Below are 18,985 nucleotides of genomic sequence, written 5' to 3'. Positions count from 1 at the left end.
TTCTACTCTTTCAAAAAAAAAAGTTATGCTATGGTAAACTGAATCATTAATACGCGGATCGTGGTTCCTGCCATTTTGATATCTGTAATTAACTGTCCGCGAAATTGATTTAACATGAAAAATTTAAATTTGTGTGAATGCATAATACCAAGTCATTTTAACCGCGCTTAAATTTTTGATGTAAGGATTCGATCTGTTCGCCAAAATTTTGCAAAAAGATGATTTGAAAACAATCACCCGATGTGAAACGTCGCTTCACATCGCCCTTAAGAGTATCTCGAATAAGGGTTGTCAAGTTAGTTGTCAACTTTGTCAAATCATCATATATATTAATATTTTATTTTCACTCAATTTTATATCAACTTGGCAACATTCTATTCCAATAGTTAGCAACTTTTAATTGTTGTTTATGTGATTTTTTAAATTAAATTGTAAATGACTCATAAACTAAAAAATATATTATTGATATAAACTTTTTGCATTTATATATGTATTTTAACCATTTTAGGAAGTTATCATGTTTTGGCAAGCTTGGTAGACAACCTCTTGACAACCATACAACTCCAATAAATTGGCAACCAAAGATGTCGTGTCATATAAGATTTGACAACTCATTGGCAACCTCTATCAGAGTGCTCTAATACACATGGCATCTTTTTAGTGTAGCTAGGTACCATATAACATAAAGAATAAACGGCCAAGAAAGTGTGTTGACATGCAAAGAAATGTCGTATATGTCAGCAGTTTGTTGAAATCACTTATTTGTCTTTACCTTCCTTCACCCAACTCTCCGGCCCTATTTAAGAAAACACAACAAAAATTGTAATAAATCTATTCTTGTGCAGTCCCTAACTGACAGATATCCCCATAAATACAACACCTACAACAAACAACTATACCTTCTCATCTCTTCTTTTATTGTCTCTACTGACACCTCAAAATCTTTGCTCTTCTTCTCTTCATCACAATCTCCCATGGCCTTCACTGCCTCTGTAACCAAACAACTTGGAGACCTGCTTCAAGAACAGCAAGAGCCTTTTGTCTTGGAGATTCATCTTATCGACAAAGGGTGTCGAAAAAATGTGTTACTTTCCAAGAGAAGCACTTCAAACAGACTTTTTAAGAGTGAAGTATTGTTCAGAAGGAAATTTTTTTCAAGTTGTTCAAGTGCTGCAAAGGCTTTGCTTGATATTCTTGGAGTGAAGAGAGGTGGTAGAAGCCAAAAAACTGCAGAAGATACATTTTTTCGAAAAGGGAAGCATAAACTTGGGAATCTAGTTACTGAAGTAGAGGTACAAGCAATTTTTTTCCACTGTTTGTTCCTATGTTAAACAAAAATATTTACTGAGAAAAATAACTGCAGGCTGATACAGATATGAAGATGGAAAAATTTACAGAAGACAGAACACAACTCAGTCCTGTTTCAGTACTTGAAGCAACATTATCTAATGAAGGTTCACCTGTTCATACCAGTAAGTCTCTCTACCAGGAAGCCTTTTATTTTTTTTGGAGAGGCGATTAAGTCTTAAAAGTACCTGATACTCACACACTGACACCACTGAGCACTAATAAGACTCAAGAAGGTACCCTGCCTAAAGAATTATTAAAATCTTGAATCAAATGATGAATGAAGCTTTATTAAACTTAATTAAAAATTTTGAGCATCAACCGGTCTCTATGTTAGTCGGACTCTTCTTTTTACCTTCGAGTACCCGTGTCGGACACTCGACACTTGGACATGAACTCTCGAACACACTTATTTCAGGCCAAAAACATGTATATTTTTCAAAATGTTTTCGAGTCCGATACTTGGTCACGTGTCCATGTCGGACACTTCTAGCCGAGTCCGAGTAATGTGAACCTGCCTACTGTAACAAGCACAAATGACACCTTACATACTTGATACTTGCTACTCATTAGTTCTAACTTCATGCCAACTTATTGTAGATCAAACAATCCAAGATATGAAGACAATGCAGGACGAAATCTCTAGTGACTATATCTACTCAGATTCCTATAATTCACTACAAAACTTCTTATCAGGAAAAACAAGTGAAGTCAATAAGCCTGATTCTTATTCTCAATACACAAAGGTCAAGTTGGCGTTGCAGCAGACGAGGCAACTAATGTTTGACTGTGTGAAGGAGATTGTAGAGACTCAAAGATTGAAGAACAGAAGGCAGCGACAGCTTAGAGAACCTATGGGAGCTGAGGCAATTGGCAAGATTTTGCATGAGAATATTTGGGAATGGAGTGCACAATCTGTGCATGCAAATTACCCAAACAAGCTAATAGATAGAGACATGCTGGATTCAGCAGAAGAATGGAATGATGCTGAACAGGGAAAAGGGATAGGCATGGAGATAGCAGATTACATTTTAGAAGATATTAGCAGTGATATTGTAATGGACATGATTAGATTGTAAATTTGAACTTCTTAAAAGCTACTTAAGATACCTCTTTTAGTCGCATTCACTGTCTTTGTCGATCTCCAGCAAAACGCAGTTCGAAAATTTAGGAGGGCCGCAAATAAATTAGTTTCTCAAATTATGTAGTACGAACCAATACCTTAATGGGTATAATTAAATTATGGTGGTACATAATATGAACCCTATGCAGTACATAGTACGAACCCAATGCGTTAATAGGAATGATTGAAAGATGAAGGTTGGGTCGTTAATTCTATTGAGAATGATCTAATATGATTAGAGATATGATAAAAAATGACAAAAATACCGTATTTTTTAGAATTTGTGACAAAAATACCACTTTTTCAAGTATATGGCTAAAAATATCACTCTAATACGCATTTTTAAGTTGGGTATTACTAATACGCATTTAACAAACGAGTAATTTGTGTAAAAAAATGTTTAAAAAAAATAAAAAAAATATATATATAAAGAAGATACGCATTTTGGAAATGCGTATCACCCTTTGACTTTTGATGGTACGCATTTCAGAAATGCGTGTCTTTTGTTTTGTTTTTGTTTTTTTCTTTTTCTTTTTAATTTTTTTACCTAATACACATTTCTCAAATGCGTATTAGAGTTATCCATTTTACAAATACGTATTAGATGGGTATTTTTGGCCATATAATTGAAAAAGTGGTATTCTTGTTACCATTTTTTTAAAAAAAAGGTATTTTTGGCCATTGCCCGAGATATGATAAACAAGGGAATTTACTATGTACGTGTGATTTATTATTCCTGGAAAATAAGAGTACGGACCTAAATAGAAACAAACTCTAAAAAGAATTACGTGAATGTGATTTCTTATTAAATGACAAAGGATTAAAAAAATTATTATATATCAAAAAAAATTCTCTCGAGCACAACACAAATCAAGTAAACCCTTACCTTCCTGTAATTTAATTATACTCGAATACCACTTCTCAAATATCAGTTTTGTTCATTCTAAACGCATGTTTACACAAGGGAGGAACATATACCTCATGTTTGGTTGAAAAAATTATTCATCGCTATTGCTCAAATCCATGGGTTTTGATACCCAAGGGGCAGGGGATGGGGTATGTATGAAGCTATGGCGAAGAAGAGCTTTTTAGATATTAGTTTTTGGTTGGGTTTGGGTGTTTCACTTGTACAAGGCTAGGGTTCATTTCTGTACATCATTTTCACACTTAAATTCCTTAGCTTTCTATAATAATTTAATTATTATTTTTGCATAAAAATGACAAGTTCAACTCCAACATATATTGAATTTCTCCAGTCCCAAAGTAAATCTTCCAAAACATGAAAGACTGCAAGGACTCCAACCATATTAGGGTTCTATGCCACAAAGTACATACAAGTATATCAAGATGCATAACGATGACACTGATCTCTTACAACGGGATATATAACAATAACACTGATCTCTTACTCTAGTTTGACCATCTACATTTGTTTTTCTTGCATCAAAGATATATAACCTTTAATATTTCAAGGTTAGCAACACCTTTTTGTAAACAGAACTTTTTATAAACAGAAGCAGATCTACCAAAAAAAAAATAGTTAGGCAAGTTCTTTTTTTAGACGCATACGGTATTATATAAGCCTATAAAAGGGACAAAATTGCATCTCTATCACAAAAAATGTATCCCCGAAAGATGGAAATTAGTTTTATGTAGGTACTACTATTTTTGTGGAGGTAATCCAGATAAAAAATTTAACAAAAAAAGTTAACATTTGCAGGTAACAAACATAGCAGATTAAAGAAAACAAATGTAAAGATCGACTTCAAGTCTTGACCTTTTTCTTTTCTTTTTTGATATAGAAGTCCTGTCTTTTAAAAACAACCTACAGTATCCTGAGTAGGCTCTACTGAATTTCACCATCCTCTCCAAGTTCCCCGTCTTCTAGCTCGTCATGACCACCATTTCTACGAGAACCATCACGGTGATCTCTCCTGTGTCTTTTGTGTCTGCTTTCACCATCCGACTCAGGTGTATAAGCATGCTGCCAAGAGAAAATATAAAACAAGGTAGGTCCTTGAAGGCTTGACCAATTTATAAGTAATAATAAATTTAAATCACAAAAAATTACCTACCTTCCTAGATTTTTTACGCCCACTGCCATGACGACGGGATTTCTTTGTATCCTCTATCTCATCCTCGCTGCCATGACGACGGGACTTCTTTCCTTCATCGTTCTCATCATCACTGCCATGTCGGCGGGTCTTCTTTGAGTGCTCTTTTTCATCTTCACTGCCATGTCGACGAGACTTCTTATAAGAATCCTCTTTTTCATCCTCATCTGAATTTACATCACCATGGTGCCGCTTCCGGTGTTTTCTTTCTCTGTCTTTATCTCTTTTCTTATCCTCTTTGTGGACATAATTGTCAGTAACATCTAGATTCTCACCCTCGTCCTTGTTAGACCGATCAACGCTGGTCTCGTTATCTTTTTCGTGTTCTCTCTCTTTCTCTCGTCTTTCTTTTTCCTTCCTCTTCTCTTTTTCCTCTTTCTCCTTTTCTTTCTTAGCCTACAAATGCAAGGAAAACAGTTAGAAACTTGACAATAACCCAAAAAGAAAAGTACTTCACTTTCCGGCAAAAGTGTATATGGCACAACAAAGGTAAAAGTGGAGGTGATACTAGGCAGCTGAGAGACTAAGGATCCTTCGATTTACCTATAATGTACTAGCACTGTGATATTACACCATATTGCACAAGTTTGTTCATGACTTCATGCTTAATAGCGTAGGAGCAATTATGGGAAAGCATATTGGTACAAGCCCATAATCATTTATACTATACAAGAATGTGCATAACCTGTGCAAAGCATGGATCGAAATATTAAAAAGTTGCTTTTAAATTTATTAAAAGTTATACATTATTTAAAATTTTAATCTAAATCATATATATTAATAATCTGCAGTTAATTGTAGATACATTTTACCAATATATATAAACTAGCTTATAACCCATGTGCTGCACGGATTTTAAATATTTTAAATTTTATTATTCATATATTAATAGTATAGTATAGCTATAGGGTCGGGTTACACTTAAAACTACCTTAATATCAGAACCTTCAAACTATTTCATATATCAAGTTGTAGAACATAATACTTTTTCTTAGTATTATATTTATTACTAGTTATTTCTTTTTTTTACCTAGTCATTTCTATACACATATTATAAGAGTGAAGTACAAGTTCTGTCACGTGAAAAATAATTTGTTCTTTAAAAAATTATGTAATATAACAAAAAAAAAATTGTGTACTGCACCATACTCTATAATTTACAAAAAAAATATTAAGTACAAGGTTCCGATTTGACCTTAACCTTATATACATATATATAATGTTAACCAACAACCAACCAAAAATCTCTAATTCAGTTATAATAATAGAGTATAAATAGATTCACAAGGGAACATGCATCAGACAAGGCATCATCCTCCAAAGACCTACGATCAAATCGTTTCATATCCCTCACTTTACACTCATCACTTTCAGCAACAAGCATCTGACAAACCGGAGTCTCGAAAAAGAACATAGACAGGATTGAAATTGGAAAAATAGATAGCCTGGTTAACTATTTTAGATGGCATTACTTAAGTGCATAAGTACATGGGTCTGAGAGATATTCCTTGCATAACATTGAGCAAATGATTTATAAAATGTATGCTGGCAGAGAAGAGAGACTACAAAATTTAAGGGGAGGAAAAAAAAACTTTTCATGTCTGATTATGAGATTCATACAAGTATAAAAGAATAAGGATTTCTCAATTGGTGTTGTTAAATCATATATCATGCTACTACAACTGTAGATCAGCCACAATTTTTCGCAGATAGATATTTAAAGACCAAACACCAAGATAATGTACTATTTATATATCACCTATCTTGAAAGTAACATTTAATAAGACAGAGATTCGCACTACAGTTTTATAAAATAGGATACCTTTTCCTCCTCTCGTTTTCGTTCCTTCTCTCTTGCCTTCTCTTGTAGACGTGCAATGTGTTCCTCAAAAATCTGCCTAGCCGAGCTCTCTTCTTTAATTGATCTATAGTTGCCATAAATAAAATTGCAGATGATATATCAAAGATTAACTTCAAGTAATCATCTAATTAAAAGTTACACTATGTTCCCGAGTTTTTACACGAAAAAAGAAAGCAATTGAATTTGGGAGAGAAGAGATGATTTGATATATAGTTTTCTTCCTAATCTTCCCAAGTTTTTTACAGAAATTAAAGATAAACTAAAATAATCAATATATTTATTACTGCAATTTATCTGTCTCTCCAAATCATCCTATTATTGAAAAGAATATTTTGGAGAGAAATTGACTTATATTCCTTCCTCTCTTTGCACACAAAAATAAGTACAAATCTTTCCCTTTCTCTCCACAATTAAACTCGGGAACACGTTGTTAGGCTTTTTCTATCATTAAGACAAAGAATTACCGATACTCTGAGCTACCGTCAAAAAGCTGCTTGCATTCATCCCACTCAGATGATGCAGTTATCTCCTACATGACAACCGAAATTCTGAGTTAGCAAAGCTAAGATGTAATGTTGATATTATATAAAGATTCCAGAAGAGAATGTTAAATTCAGGCTTATATAACAATAACAAACCTTGAGGGTCCTCAATTTATCACTGAAGTCTTCAGCAAGACGCTGTCGCTTTTTGGCTTCTTTCTCCTCCTTCTCTTTCACCCTCTCAAGTAGATCCTCAAATACAAGCTGCAGAGTAGGATTCAGTACAGTTAGCAAAAAGGAGCTTTAGCAAGAAAGTAATTAGTGTACCCAGTATTAATAAATGTAATATCGTATTGCTTTAAACAATAAACGATCTAAAGCGCAACTGCACCACTACTTTAGGAACTAAGACGCTTCCAAGTAAAACAATAAAGAAGTTTCAGAAATAAAAAATTACATTTACTGATAAGTTTCCTACCACTAGTTACTAAAACATGCTTTTACCAATAAAAGTTCAAGAATGTTAATCGTTAAGGCGTGACATGAATAAGTTTTTACAATGGTCCAAAACAAAAAAGTACAAGGCTCAGTTTCCGCTGATTGTCACTCCATATGTGAAAAATAAGGGTACTATAATACAACCATAAAGGGAACTGCCAATTTTTATAGCTACCACGAATAGCAAGTGGATCTCTCTTTTCTCAAAATACTACCAGAAAAGAAAATATCTATAGCACCATTGTTAGTGTGCATTGTGCAGAAAGGCAAACAGGTCTGAAAAGAAACTGTGAGGTTTAGGTAACTGTACAGGATTGTACGAACTTGTCAGGTTTAATGTCAGAATAAGACCAAAGTCGATATGTATTATTTCACGCCCACAAGCAATCATAAGATCATATATTTTACTGCCTAAAAATCAAAGTAAATATAATAGAAGAAAGACATTGCACCTGTAGATTGATACTAGATACCGAAACGGAATCAATGATTTCAGCAGCAGCAGTCTTGAAGTCTTCAAATGTCCAACTTGATTCAACGCTGATCTGAAAAAGATATACACGCATAATGAGATAATACAAAGAAGCAAACATATCTCATTACACTAACCTCAAGAGGAAAGTAATATGAAAAACAAATAAAGAATCTGTAAACACAAAGTCCTGCCTTTGCCGACTTGAGAGCATCTTTTATATTCGCTTTATCTTCATCATACTGCAAGAGCATGCAAAAAAAAAGCTATAATGTCTGCATAAAACCATTTATAAAAAACACGGAAAACTTGAGGGTAAAATATACTGCTTATTAAAAGGAGTCATCTAGTCATGCTGCCAACTACAAACTGCATGATTTATAGATATCGCTGGCAATCATCCGTTCCTGAATATATTTGCATGCCACCCAAAAAAGCACTTAAACTTGGGTATCAAGATGGGGAAATTCCTGTGTTGGGCGAGAATTTCAATTTCCCAGGAAGTTCTACTTCCCATGTATTATATTAAAAGTGTCAAGTGTCAACTAAACAATCTCATTATCTGTCGCTTCCTGACGTAGAAGTTCCAGGACATATCTGCATGCCACCCAAAAAACCACGTAATCTTAGGTAGCAAGATATCCTGTGTCACTAACTTCATAAATAGTGCTTTTTCCACTAGATTTCAGGCTATAATTTATTTTCTGAGGTGTAGTACTTTAGTATTCACCAGCCACTCTACAGAAAGAAAGTTCAACACCCGGATGCTTGGTATCTAGCTTCAAATTATTTAAAGACAGAAAATCATTTATTTTTTATGTGCTTGTCGTGCTTCTGCCAGAACTTTCCAATCGTTGCTCAAATGTTTTTAAGATATCTGAAGCTTGTTAGCAATACAAAAATGCCTAAACTGGAAGTAGCAACAAAATTATTTGTTTTAGTTTTCTTCGTTCACCACAAATTCCTACCTCCGCTGTACAATACTCTGTCATTTTTTACTCTACATGAATTCATCAATCTAACCTTGTAAGCCAACAAAACAGATATTTCTAGGCCACAGGGGGGAAGAGAGGTATTTAGAACTAGTACCTGTCTTTGTAAGTCTTCAGAAACATCCTCAAACAATTCTTTTGGTGTGGAACCAGATGAGTTTAATGCAACAGCATGATAAGGTGCAGATTCCTTGACCTAAAGCCATAACCGAAGGGCAAACAATAAACTTTAAGTATGTAGGAAGTAGCAGAATAGTGATGCTTTGCAAAATAGGTCAATCTGAACAAAACTCAGTACTCACCTTCTGACAATAATCAAACCACAGAGTTTTAGCCGTAAAAGTACCAGAAGCAACATCGTCCTCCATCATCTTGCGGAACTCATCACGGTTTTTCCGCTCCACCCGTTTAATTTGTTCCTTGAATTCAGAAAAAAAAAATTATAAAATTTAGAATACAGAAAAGAAAGCAAACCCAAGTCAAATTCTTGGTCCATATCGAAAATCCTGATCTATCTCATATCTGAATAATATGCCCTAGGTCCATCACCCATATGCAACCAACTTAGGTATCCACAAGCCCACTGCAGATTTAGTAGTTGAATCTAGGGTACCCTCTGAACATAGCACCCCACTTGTTTCTGTTTAATTGTAGGACTTTTACAAAATTTAACAATTAGAAAATACAATCTTTTAGTACCTTTTTTATCTTCCTTTGTTCGTCTTCCTCCTTCTCCAAGTCACGAATATATTCCTGCTCAAATTCCCGGGGTTAACAAAACATAGATCTTAAAAACAGGAAAAAAAAATCATGTAATTCAATATACTTGCCTGAAAAATTTCCAACCGGTCAATCTTTTCAAGGCGGGAACCACTTTCACTTTCTTCCATGCGATCTTGAACTTTCCTCCATTGGGTATCCACCTGCCATGACCCAAGAGAATAAAACAAAAACTGCATACATGTTTACCAAAAATAAATTCTTCCAAGTAGAATACGCCTCGAAAAGATATACCTTAATCAAACCACAGGTTTCGAGAAATTTTCTATAATCGAGTCTATTTTGTCGATACTCCTCCTGAGCCTTTATTTTTTCCTACAATTAGAAACCCAATATAAATCAGAACATATGAAGAGTATATTGCAGAACCTCCGCAGCTACCAGCACATTTATAACCAACGCATTTTCTCAAATAATTTGAGATATAATTAGAACATAACAACAAACACATAATACCCCCAAATACATTGCAGATGTCATGCATATATTCAAAGAACTATTCCACTGCTCTTTAGCCCCCAGGAGGCAGACTACTCCACCCCCCCCCCCCAAAAAAAACACACACACACACAAAATTCTTGAACTTTAAAACCCAGAAAAAGTGATGGAGGACAAGTAATAAAATGGAACAGAAGTGGTGAAAATGAGATTAAATAAACAAATCACATCAACTTGGATGGCTTAATCACGACTCAACCACTACCAAGTTCCCATTATTTCATTCCCCGTCAAGAAGACAGATTAACATGAGCAACATACAATTTACTATTTGTTTGCACTATTCCGGACGTTTACCTTTTTTTGTAGATCCACTAAATAGTTTTTAAAGAGATCTTCACGATCGCCAGCTCGTTCAACAGCCTTAAACCTCTCATCATTTTCAAAAAGAGTTGCAGCTTTGCTGTATCCATAATGTAATTTCCACTTGGTCATATACAATAACTTGCATTGTATCATCGGTTGGTTACTAATAGAAAACGCAAAATACTATGAAATAAGTCTAATTACCTCCATCTCATGGATGATGTGAGTTCCCTAGACTCCTGCAGAAACACAAACAGTGATCAGGAGATCAGAAAAGCTTTCCTAGTAACCCCTTTTATAAAGCTAGATAAGTTTTAAATTTGTATCCAATCGGATTAAAAAGATGAAATATACATACAAATACCCATACAACACTTAGCAAGGAAAAAACCTTTCTATTTTGCAGTGTAATAATTAATATCCCATATTTCCTAATATTTTACTGTGCCTCTTTATAGTGATCCAATCCATACAAGCAAGATCGATACCCAAAACCTTGAAGGTTGAAGATACATATTTACAGGTCTAACATAACTATGCGTGCTATTTTTCAATAAATAATTCAACCACTCATATTCTTATTATCTATGTTACCCGGACTCGGCTAAAAGTGTCCGACATAGATACGTGTCTAAGTATCTGACTCGGCACCATTTTGAAAAATATACATGTTTTTGGCCTAAAATAAGTGTCCAAGTCGAGTATCCATGTCCAAGTGTCAGGTGTCGGACACGGGTACTCAAAGGTAAAATGAAGAGTCCGAGTAACATAGCCTCATAGCCTATTATTATCTTCAACGCACCAAGCACACATTTGGAAATGAGCAAAAAGTGTTCAAAAGTGAATGCAAGCATAATGTTAGGAAAACGTCATTTAGATGAAATTCACTTCCAACTCATTAGTGGCACCATGGGTCTTTTGATGAAAACTTTTATTAGTCTCATCACAAGGACTAATAAGTTCTAAAAGGGGTAAAACATATGATGAGACCAGAATGTTCAATTCACAAAGAGTTGTTAGTTATTACTATACATACAATCTGCCGACGCTTACTCAAAACGGTAACCAAGTTAACTGCACGGATTCCTAAGTGTAAGTAACTTACTTCCAACATCTTTGTGAATTCCTCTCTTGCTTTTCTCTGCCTTAAGCGCCGCTCTTCAGCTTCCACTTTTTTCCGTTGCGTCAAGTACTTGAAGCACAAGCATTAAACAATGAAGACATGAAAAAAAGATGGTTTTGCAGAACTGAAAAGCAAGAAGTGGAAGTAGTTCTAGCCATGTCTAAATATTTTCCCAGGAAATGGTTGAGGAATGAGGAGCCATCATAGAGCTACTAGCAAAGTTTTTATAAATAATACCTCATGGAATGCCTGTTTCCGCTCACCAAGTGTTTTCAAGGCACCATATCTCTTGTCATTTATGATCACTCGCATAGCCTAGCACAGTAACTTACATCAATACATGTGATACAAAAGATAATCATCAATATTGAGAATATTATAGTCACTGTACCTGCTCCCAGTTCCAGTCGGCCTCCACATTTGCAGACTCCAGTAGTGCTTTAAATGCATTTTTAGCCTCCTAAACCACAATAAAAGTTCAAGTTGATTAAAAATGATATAAGAGTCAATCACCTGAGTGTCCAAATCCAGGCTCAGTACCTGCTTGCTGGCATATAACAGAGGTTCCTCTTCAACAGTTTTGTCTTCCACTGGCATCATATTAACCTTTCCAGCATCCGCCATTCCCTTTTTTGCTTCCTACCAGTTTCACAATCATAATTAATTACATTAATAAGAAGACTGAGTTCATGCATCCATAGTCTATAAAGTTGAACATGGCCTAGTAGTTAAGAAGGCCAATAAAGAGTGCAAGTCACGTTAGCTAGTCAGAAAGTGCATTAAAGAGACGAGAATAATTTGAAGAAAATCAAAAAATTTATTGAGCACTAAACAGCTATTATTACCTCAATATCTTGCACAGAAGCTCCCTCAGAAGAATTTCCAGCATCATGTGAAGCTAAAGTTTCAGATCCAGTACTGTTTTCACAAAAAAGAACATGTAAATATCATATTAACTTCAAATTGAAGATCTATAAAACAATAGCAATCAGAAAATCATACACTGGAGTTGTGTTGACATTAGCCAAGGCACTAGGAAGTCCCACGCTTCCTGGAACAAATGCACTTGTATTGTCTGCAGCAATATTCACAACAGGAGTAGCCGACTCAGAAATGGTCATAAGGGGGGCACTGACAGGTGTAACAGGAACAGGGCTTGAAACTACCCCGACTGTAGTCGACGATGCGATATTAGCCACTTCGTTTGACGAGAGAGTGGTAGTGGGCAAATCACTCATTTCTTTCGGAGTTCCGGACGCAGCTATAACTGATTCGGACTGTGATCCATCTAGAGCTGCTTTCTCAGCTTGTTCACGTGCTAACTGGTGGCATTAAATTAGAATGAGTGTTAAAAGCATGATAAAGAGATGTACTCATATATAGTAAAGTTTCTTCTTGGCAAACCTTCAATTCATCAGGAATGGACCATTTTGATTGCTTCGTGATCTTGTTATAGTAATACCTGCAGAAGCCAACCACATAAATTAAAATTGACGACGAAGCATTGAAAAAATTACTAAGCAAATACTAGCGCTACTTACTTTCTACCCTCAGCAGTTGTGAACTCTTTCCAAACAGTAGAAGCATCAGCTTTCTGTCAAAAAAGAACTTATCATTAGCAATGAAGAGCACAATCACATAGAAAACAAGAAGGATGGTTATTCAATCATCTATATAATTACAATCAATACATATAGAAATGTAGCGCAAAAGTTTTATACAATAAAAGCAATAGAAGAGTTATGTACTGCAAAAAGTACAAATGAATTAGTAACGAAAACTTGATCAACCAAGGGAATATTCCGCAAACTTACAAGATAACCTGAAACGATTCAAGGTTAAAATAACAACGAAAATGAGGGAAAGGATATGAGAGTAAATATTTAATCTAATAACAAAGTACTTGTGAAGTTGGAAACTTCAGGAGCTTAAGCTTAAAACTATAAAAACTAAATAAACTGAGTCTTTACTCTTTACTTTAAAAGACCTTCCCAGTCAACTATCAGTATTCAAACATTTTTATCAACAAAGACCTGTAACTTATATTTTCAAACCTCCAAGCACAAATCGTACTTGAACTAAGTAGAACAACCTAAATCGACTTAGTGATCGGCCAAAATCATATGTGCCGTTGCCTGTAGTATTGTCAATTAATTAGTTGGCTCAGTTATTAGTAATACAATCATACATCAGAAAAGCATATCAAAAGCAATTAATTACTGCCTAGCTGCATATGATCATGTACACCATGAAAGGACACATCCAAGGTCACATGGCTCATACAGTAATTAGTATCACAATGTCTCATATTATCGATAAAACTAATACACATAATAGGACTAGCAACTACACTGTCGGTAAAAAAACCTCACTAGGGAAAATATCATTTAATGGACAGAAAAAAGTCAAACTAACTGGGTGCTTGAGGAAATCACTCTGAACCATCAAACAATGTCCAGTGGTAGGGTCGCAAAATATCTTTGAAATTGGCAAACAATGTAATCATTAACATCTTCACACAAATGTCACCACAAATAAGTTAAGACCCGCAGCAAGATTGACGCCATGATACGTAGATGCATTGCCAAAGGGCAAGAAAAACGTTTTTTTAAATGAACACGGACTATGGCAATATGTTGCGATTAGACAATAGTGGGTCCGAACAACCAATGTCACATAAGCAATGCTCCTACACATAGTAATTAAAACATAAATAGCATATTGTTGCCTGCCTTGAGAAAGTGAAACCTCCTTCACAGTGAGGATATAGAGCAGTTGTTATTTTCCCCTGACTTTCCATGACATCTACAAACCAGAGGAACATGCAAATAAAAGGATGATTTACATAAAAACAACTTCGATCATATCAAGTACATCTAGAGCCAACAGCACCCATAAGTGAACAAAGTCTATTCAAGTAGAAATATAAAAGCATATGCCTACAAATGAATTAAGATTATGATAGTATATCAAGAACAGAGAGAAATTTGAACAATGCCTCACCTCCAAAGGGGTCATTAATTCCAACGGTTTCTCCCAGCAAGATTGCTTCGTTATTTTGTTGTAATAATATCTGGTGGTGAGAAAATGCAACAGGAGGGAAAAAATGCAGACAGTAGTATGAGTACACAATAAATATAATATTGAAAAAAGTAAGTTGTAACTTTTAAGTACAAAAAATAACAACAATTGGTCACAAGAGGTACGCCTAAAGGATGATTTACCTTCTTCCATCACTAGCTTCAAACTCTTGCCAATCAGATGAAGTGTGTGGAGAGTTAACAACCTGTACACACAACAACTGATTAAGTAAAATATAAGCTCATCAAATATCGTGTAAAGAAAACATAGTGTGAATTTTATATAAAACCCAAAACAAGGAACAATACAACAAATATAAATAATTTTTCCAAGAAAAGAAACATCCAAGTAACACAGGATTAACAAACTTCAATTATTATAAAAATGATATAAGCTCTAGGAACCATATCCGCTTTATATGCCATTAAATAAGATTAAACATAAATTTCTTAATGCTTGTTCCTAAATTTCTGCAGCGGTGATTTCACACAGAAGAAAGCTGTCTTAGACACCCTTTTGCAGCTAAATTTTTGGGTTGATAAGAGTAGTTATTTCCATGATTGTTCAAGTATGTATAAGATGCAACAAGCTGATCTGCCAACTTCATTTTGGTTAAATGAACTGGGGGCATCTGATGTATCAAGGTAGTAACTAGCAAGTAAAACAATAAATCTATCTAACACTTATAAAAACAATCAACAAGCACACACCAGAACAGGACCAGGAGAAGATGCAGGCTGTTGTCCAGTTGGTTGCATTGGTGTAGGAACCGGTAAACCTTGACTTGCAGATGGTAACCAAGGTTGGCCCGCTACAGGAACAGCAGGCATTTGTAGCTGTGATGCAGGTTGGAATTGGGAAGGCATGTTCATGGTGTTCTGTGGCTGACCATATGGAGCAGCATACTGTAACAGCATAATATAATGAGTCAAGAGGAAATCCGAGATACGGAAAAGGAAAAAAATAAATGAAAGAACTCCCATACAGTATATGTTGAAGAGAGAGACACTCCAGGACCACCAAAACCATGACCATTTATAGGGGCAGCTTGTTGATACTGTTGTTGTTGGCCAGATGTATAACCCATGTTTTGCTGAAGGTAAGGCATTTGAGTAGCCTGTGCTGGAGCAACAGGACCGGGCTGAAGCGGCCTTGATTGTAAGTGCTGCATTGGTTGAGAGTACTGTAGTGGCTGCCCTTGACCAGGATGCATGACTTGTCCGGCAGGAGGAAATTGTTGTGCTACTGAGGAAACCGGCATAGGATGTTGGCCTTGCGGTGCAGGAGCCATAGGTCGAAACTGTAAATATCATGCCCATACACATAACTATCAGCTCTAGCTCTAGTACATAATAAACAAATAAAAGATGGTACTTAAATAAGATGTGGTTTACCTGCATGGGGTATGGTGGCCCATAAGTTTGGGAGCCCATGTGTCCAACTTGAGGCGGCCGAAGAGTCTATAATAGAAAACAAAAACGTAAGATTTGTGGAGCTCTAAATCATCAAATTGTTTTCATTTGTTTTAAAAGGAATGCAAAAAAAGAAAGATGTTTATTAAATGATTCACACTGAGTATAGTTTTGTCTAAGACAACCATGTAAAGAGCAAGTTTCCATTCAAAACTAATGAATGTTAGATCGAAAAGTCAGGCTGATATAAAATCTCCGATACACTAGTACAAACTCAATAGTCACAATTAATTCGTAATCATAATCTAAATAAATGCACGCCCTTCATCGCAATTTATTGAACACTAAAAAATTACTTTTTATGCCTAACCTGAAATATAATCTTTAATAAAAGTATTAACAAGATAATAAGTTCTCCATACAATAACAAGTCTAAAGCGGATGAGTATGTAGGATCACACTTACATTAATATTTATTGATACGAATACCTAATTTAACTAGAACTAGCAAGTAAACCACATTTAATAACAATGTTCTTAACTAATTCTAAATCCCCTACAGGTATACCGAAAAGATAACTAACACAACATTCTCCGAATGACACATATTTCATATAATCCAATAAATATTATCTCTTTTTTAACACTTGCATTCCCTAAACATTTTTCTGCATCTATGCTATGATTGGCACCTTAATGAGCGAGCTTATGTATTATATGTTACAACTACTCCATTTTTTAAAGCTGAAAGCTTTCAAGGAAGTCGTTAAATCATAGTCCCGTATCATATACAGAAACAACTAATGCTAGAACAAAATAGTCATGTTTTATCATTAATGTAATCTATCCTGCACAAACTATTCAATCTCTTATAATACCTGGACGTTGACGTTATCCTTCCAACCACTTTGTTTCCTAATCAATAATCAATTAACTGATTCCCAAACAAACTTCCAAAATACACATACGATAAACGTTTTGCAATTCATAATTCCAAAAGTAAATACGTAAAGACTGATGCGTTATCCTTCCAACCAATTCATTTCCTAATCAATTATCGATAACCTAATTCCCAAACAAACTTCCAAAACACGCATAGAATAATCGTTTACGCATTTATCACTCCCAAAGTACTTACGTAAAGACTACGTCTGCATAAGACAAACATATCAGATACTATTTCCACACGACTAGACTCGTAATTTAGCAAGTACACATACATTACCTCATATCCGATAACTATTTCCACACGAATAGACTCGTAATTTAGCAAGTAGACATACATTACCTCATATAAGATACTATTTCCACACGACTAAACACATAATTTAGCAAGTAGACATACATTACCTCATATCATAAAACTATTTCCACATAACTAGACACGTAATTTAGCAAGTAGACATACATTACCTCATATCAGACAACTATTTCCACACAATACAACTCGTAATTTAGCAAGTAGACATACATTAATTCATATCTCAAACACAGCCTCCTAATTTCAATTCACAAAGCATATCAAAACATTACACGAATCAAAACATATAAACATGATCAATTCACAAGGCATATCGAAACATTACACGAATCAAAACATATAAACATAATCAATTCACAAAGCATATCGAAGCATATCAGATACTATTTCCACACGACTAGACTCGTAATTTAGCATATCAGATAGACACCACTAGACTCATAATTTAGCAAGTAGACATACATTCCTTCATATCTCAAACACATCCTCCTAATTTCAATTCACAAAGCATATCGAAACATTACATGAATCGAAACATATAAACATAAAATAGATCACCTGGCCACCAGGAGCCTGCGGATTATTAGCCATTCGCGAGCACGAAACTCAAAGCTCTCTCGATTAAAATCACCGAATGATATCTAGATACAACACAAAAACATATAAAAAAAAGGTAATTATATTAGCGTTGAAGAAATGGAATCAATTTGAGCTAAAATTACAATTAAAAGTGACAGAAATTAAATAAATTAATTGTATTCGCACCTCTGTGTAGAAGATGTGGCGAGAGAATGAGAGCTCGCAATCGTTAAAGCCCTAGGTGAGTAGTGTTGAGTGAATCTTTTCTAGGTTTGTGTAGAGGAGAAGGATTGCAATCGTTCTAAATAGTGTTGTTCGGTTATAACCGGTTTAAATAAAAAAATCCCAAAATTATAATTGTTGTTTTTGATTTAAAAGGAATATTTGTAAATTTTAGTTTTCAAATTAAAATTTGAAATATGCATTTTATTGAATTTATCATTTGTAGTGGGTTATTTTTGTAAATTTGTAAAAAAGGCTTTCATAAATCGTTAAAGCCTTTTTTCTTATTATATTTTAGGTCATTAACCTTAATATTGATATAGAAAATAATTGAATTTTAGAGCACACGAGGATATGAATCTTTCGATTTAGCGATCGCTATCATATAAAGCCCTATAGTACCATAAAGCGGTGGGATCGAGAAACTATTAGTGAAAATAGGGGATTGTATAAACATGTTTCGCTTCCAAACCCTATTTGATGCGACAAGCCTTAAAATTTTAAAAAATTGAAATTTATAAGTTGGCGGAAATATTTGATAACAAGTTGCTCTGCAACGATTGGCCTGAGAACCATACATTTAATCGAAATTCGAACATAATCGAGTAAGTAAGTGTTTAAATGAAAGACGATCATCATTTATTGACTATTACTTATCAAACCTTACTTAACTCGATAGATTACTGATCTACGCTTCACGCGGATGACAAAATCACCATATAAGGATAACAAATGATTGAAAACAATTAACAAATAATTTTACCATTCAACTACTCTATCCATTCATAGTTGAAATTTATGAATTTGGATACTTTCAATTTTAAACACAACATA

At 34.7% G+C, this 18,985-nt stretch overlaps 2 protein-coding genes across 2 annotated transcripts; one reads left to right on the top strand and one right to left on the bottom strand.

Moving 5' to 3' along the window:
• Window positions 1-647: 647 nt before the first annotated feature.
• Window positions 648-2,500, top strand: LOC141706283 (uncharacterized). Its single transcript, XM_074509080.1, has 3 exons — window positions 648-1,292; window positions 1,364-1,472; window positions 1,948-2,500. Exons 1-3 carry the CDS (start codon window positions 975-977, stop codon window positions 2,424-2,426), a joined length of 906 nt encoding a protein of 301 aa, XP_074365181.1. The 5' UTR covers window positions 648-974; the 3' UTR covers window positions 2,427-2,500.
• Window positions 2,501-4,093: 1,593 nt separating this feature from the next.
• Window positions 4,094-18,252, bottom strand: LOC141708429 (pre-mRNA-processing protein 40A). The gene is made up of 29 exons (XM_074512076.1): window positions 18,116-18,252; window positions 17,909-17,991; window positions 16,072-16,137; window positions 15,663-15,977; window positions 15,388-15,582; window positions 14,821-14,882; window positions 14,600-14,669; window positions 13,138-13,190; window positions 13,001-13,058; window positions 12,599-12,918; window positions 12,442-12,514; window positions 12,137-12,235; window positions 11,988-12,056; window positions 11,834-11,911; window positions 11,579-11,665; window positions 10,678-10,712; window positions 10,465-10,570; window positions 9,904-9,984; window positions 9,720-9,812; window positions 9,589-9,642; window positions 9,192-9,308; window positions 8,987-9,085; window positions 8,092-8,139; window positions 7,878-7,970; window positions 7,084-7,191; window positions 6,910-6,974; window positions 6,407-6,509; window positions 4,546-4,980; window positions 4,094-4,454 (listed from the first exon to the last, which is right to left on the bottom strand). The coding sequence occupies exons 2-29, from the start codon at window positions 17,939-17,941 to the stop codon at window positions 4,317-4,319; spliced, it is 3,153 nt and encodes a 1,050-aa protein (XP_074368177.1). The 5' UTR covers window positions 17,942-17,991; window positions 18,116-18,252; the 3' UTR covers window positions 4,094-4,316.
• Window positions 18,253-18,985: the final 733 nt, after the last annotated feature.

This window comes from Apium graveolens, chromosome 2 (assembly GCF_009905375.1).
Source record: "Apium graveolens cultivar Ventura chromosome 2, ASM990537v1, whole genome shotgun sequence".
NCBI lineage: Eukaryota > Viridiplantae > Streptophyta > Magnoliopsida > Apiales > Apiaceae > Apium > Apium graveolens.
This window is presented reverse-complemented; position numbering and strand designations above follow the sequence as displayed.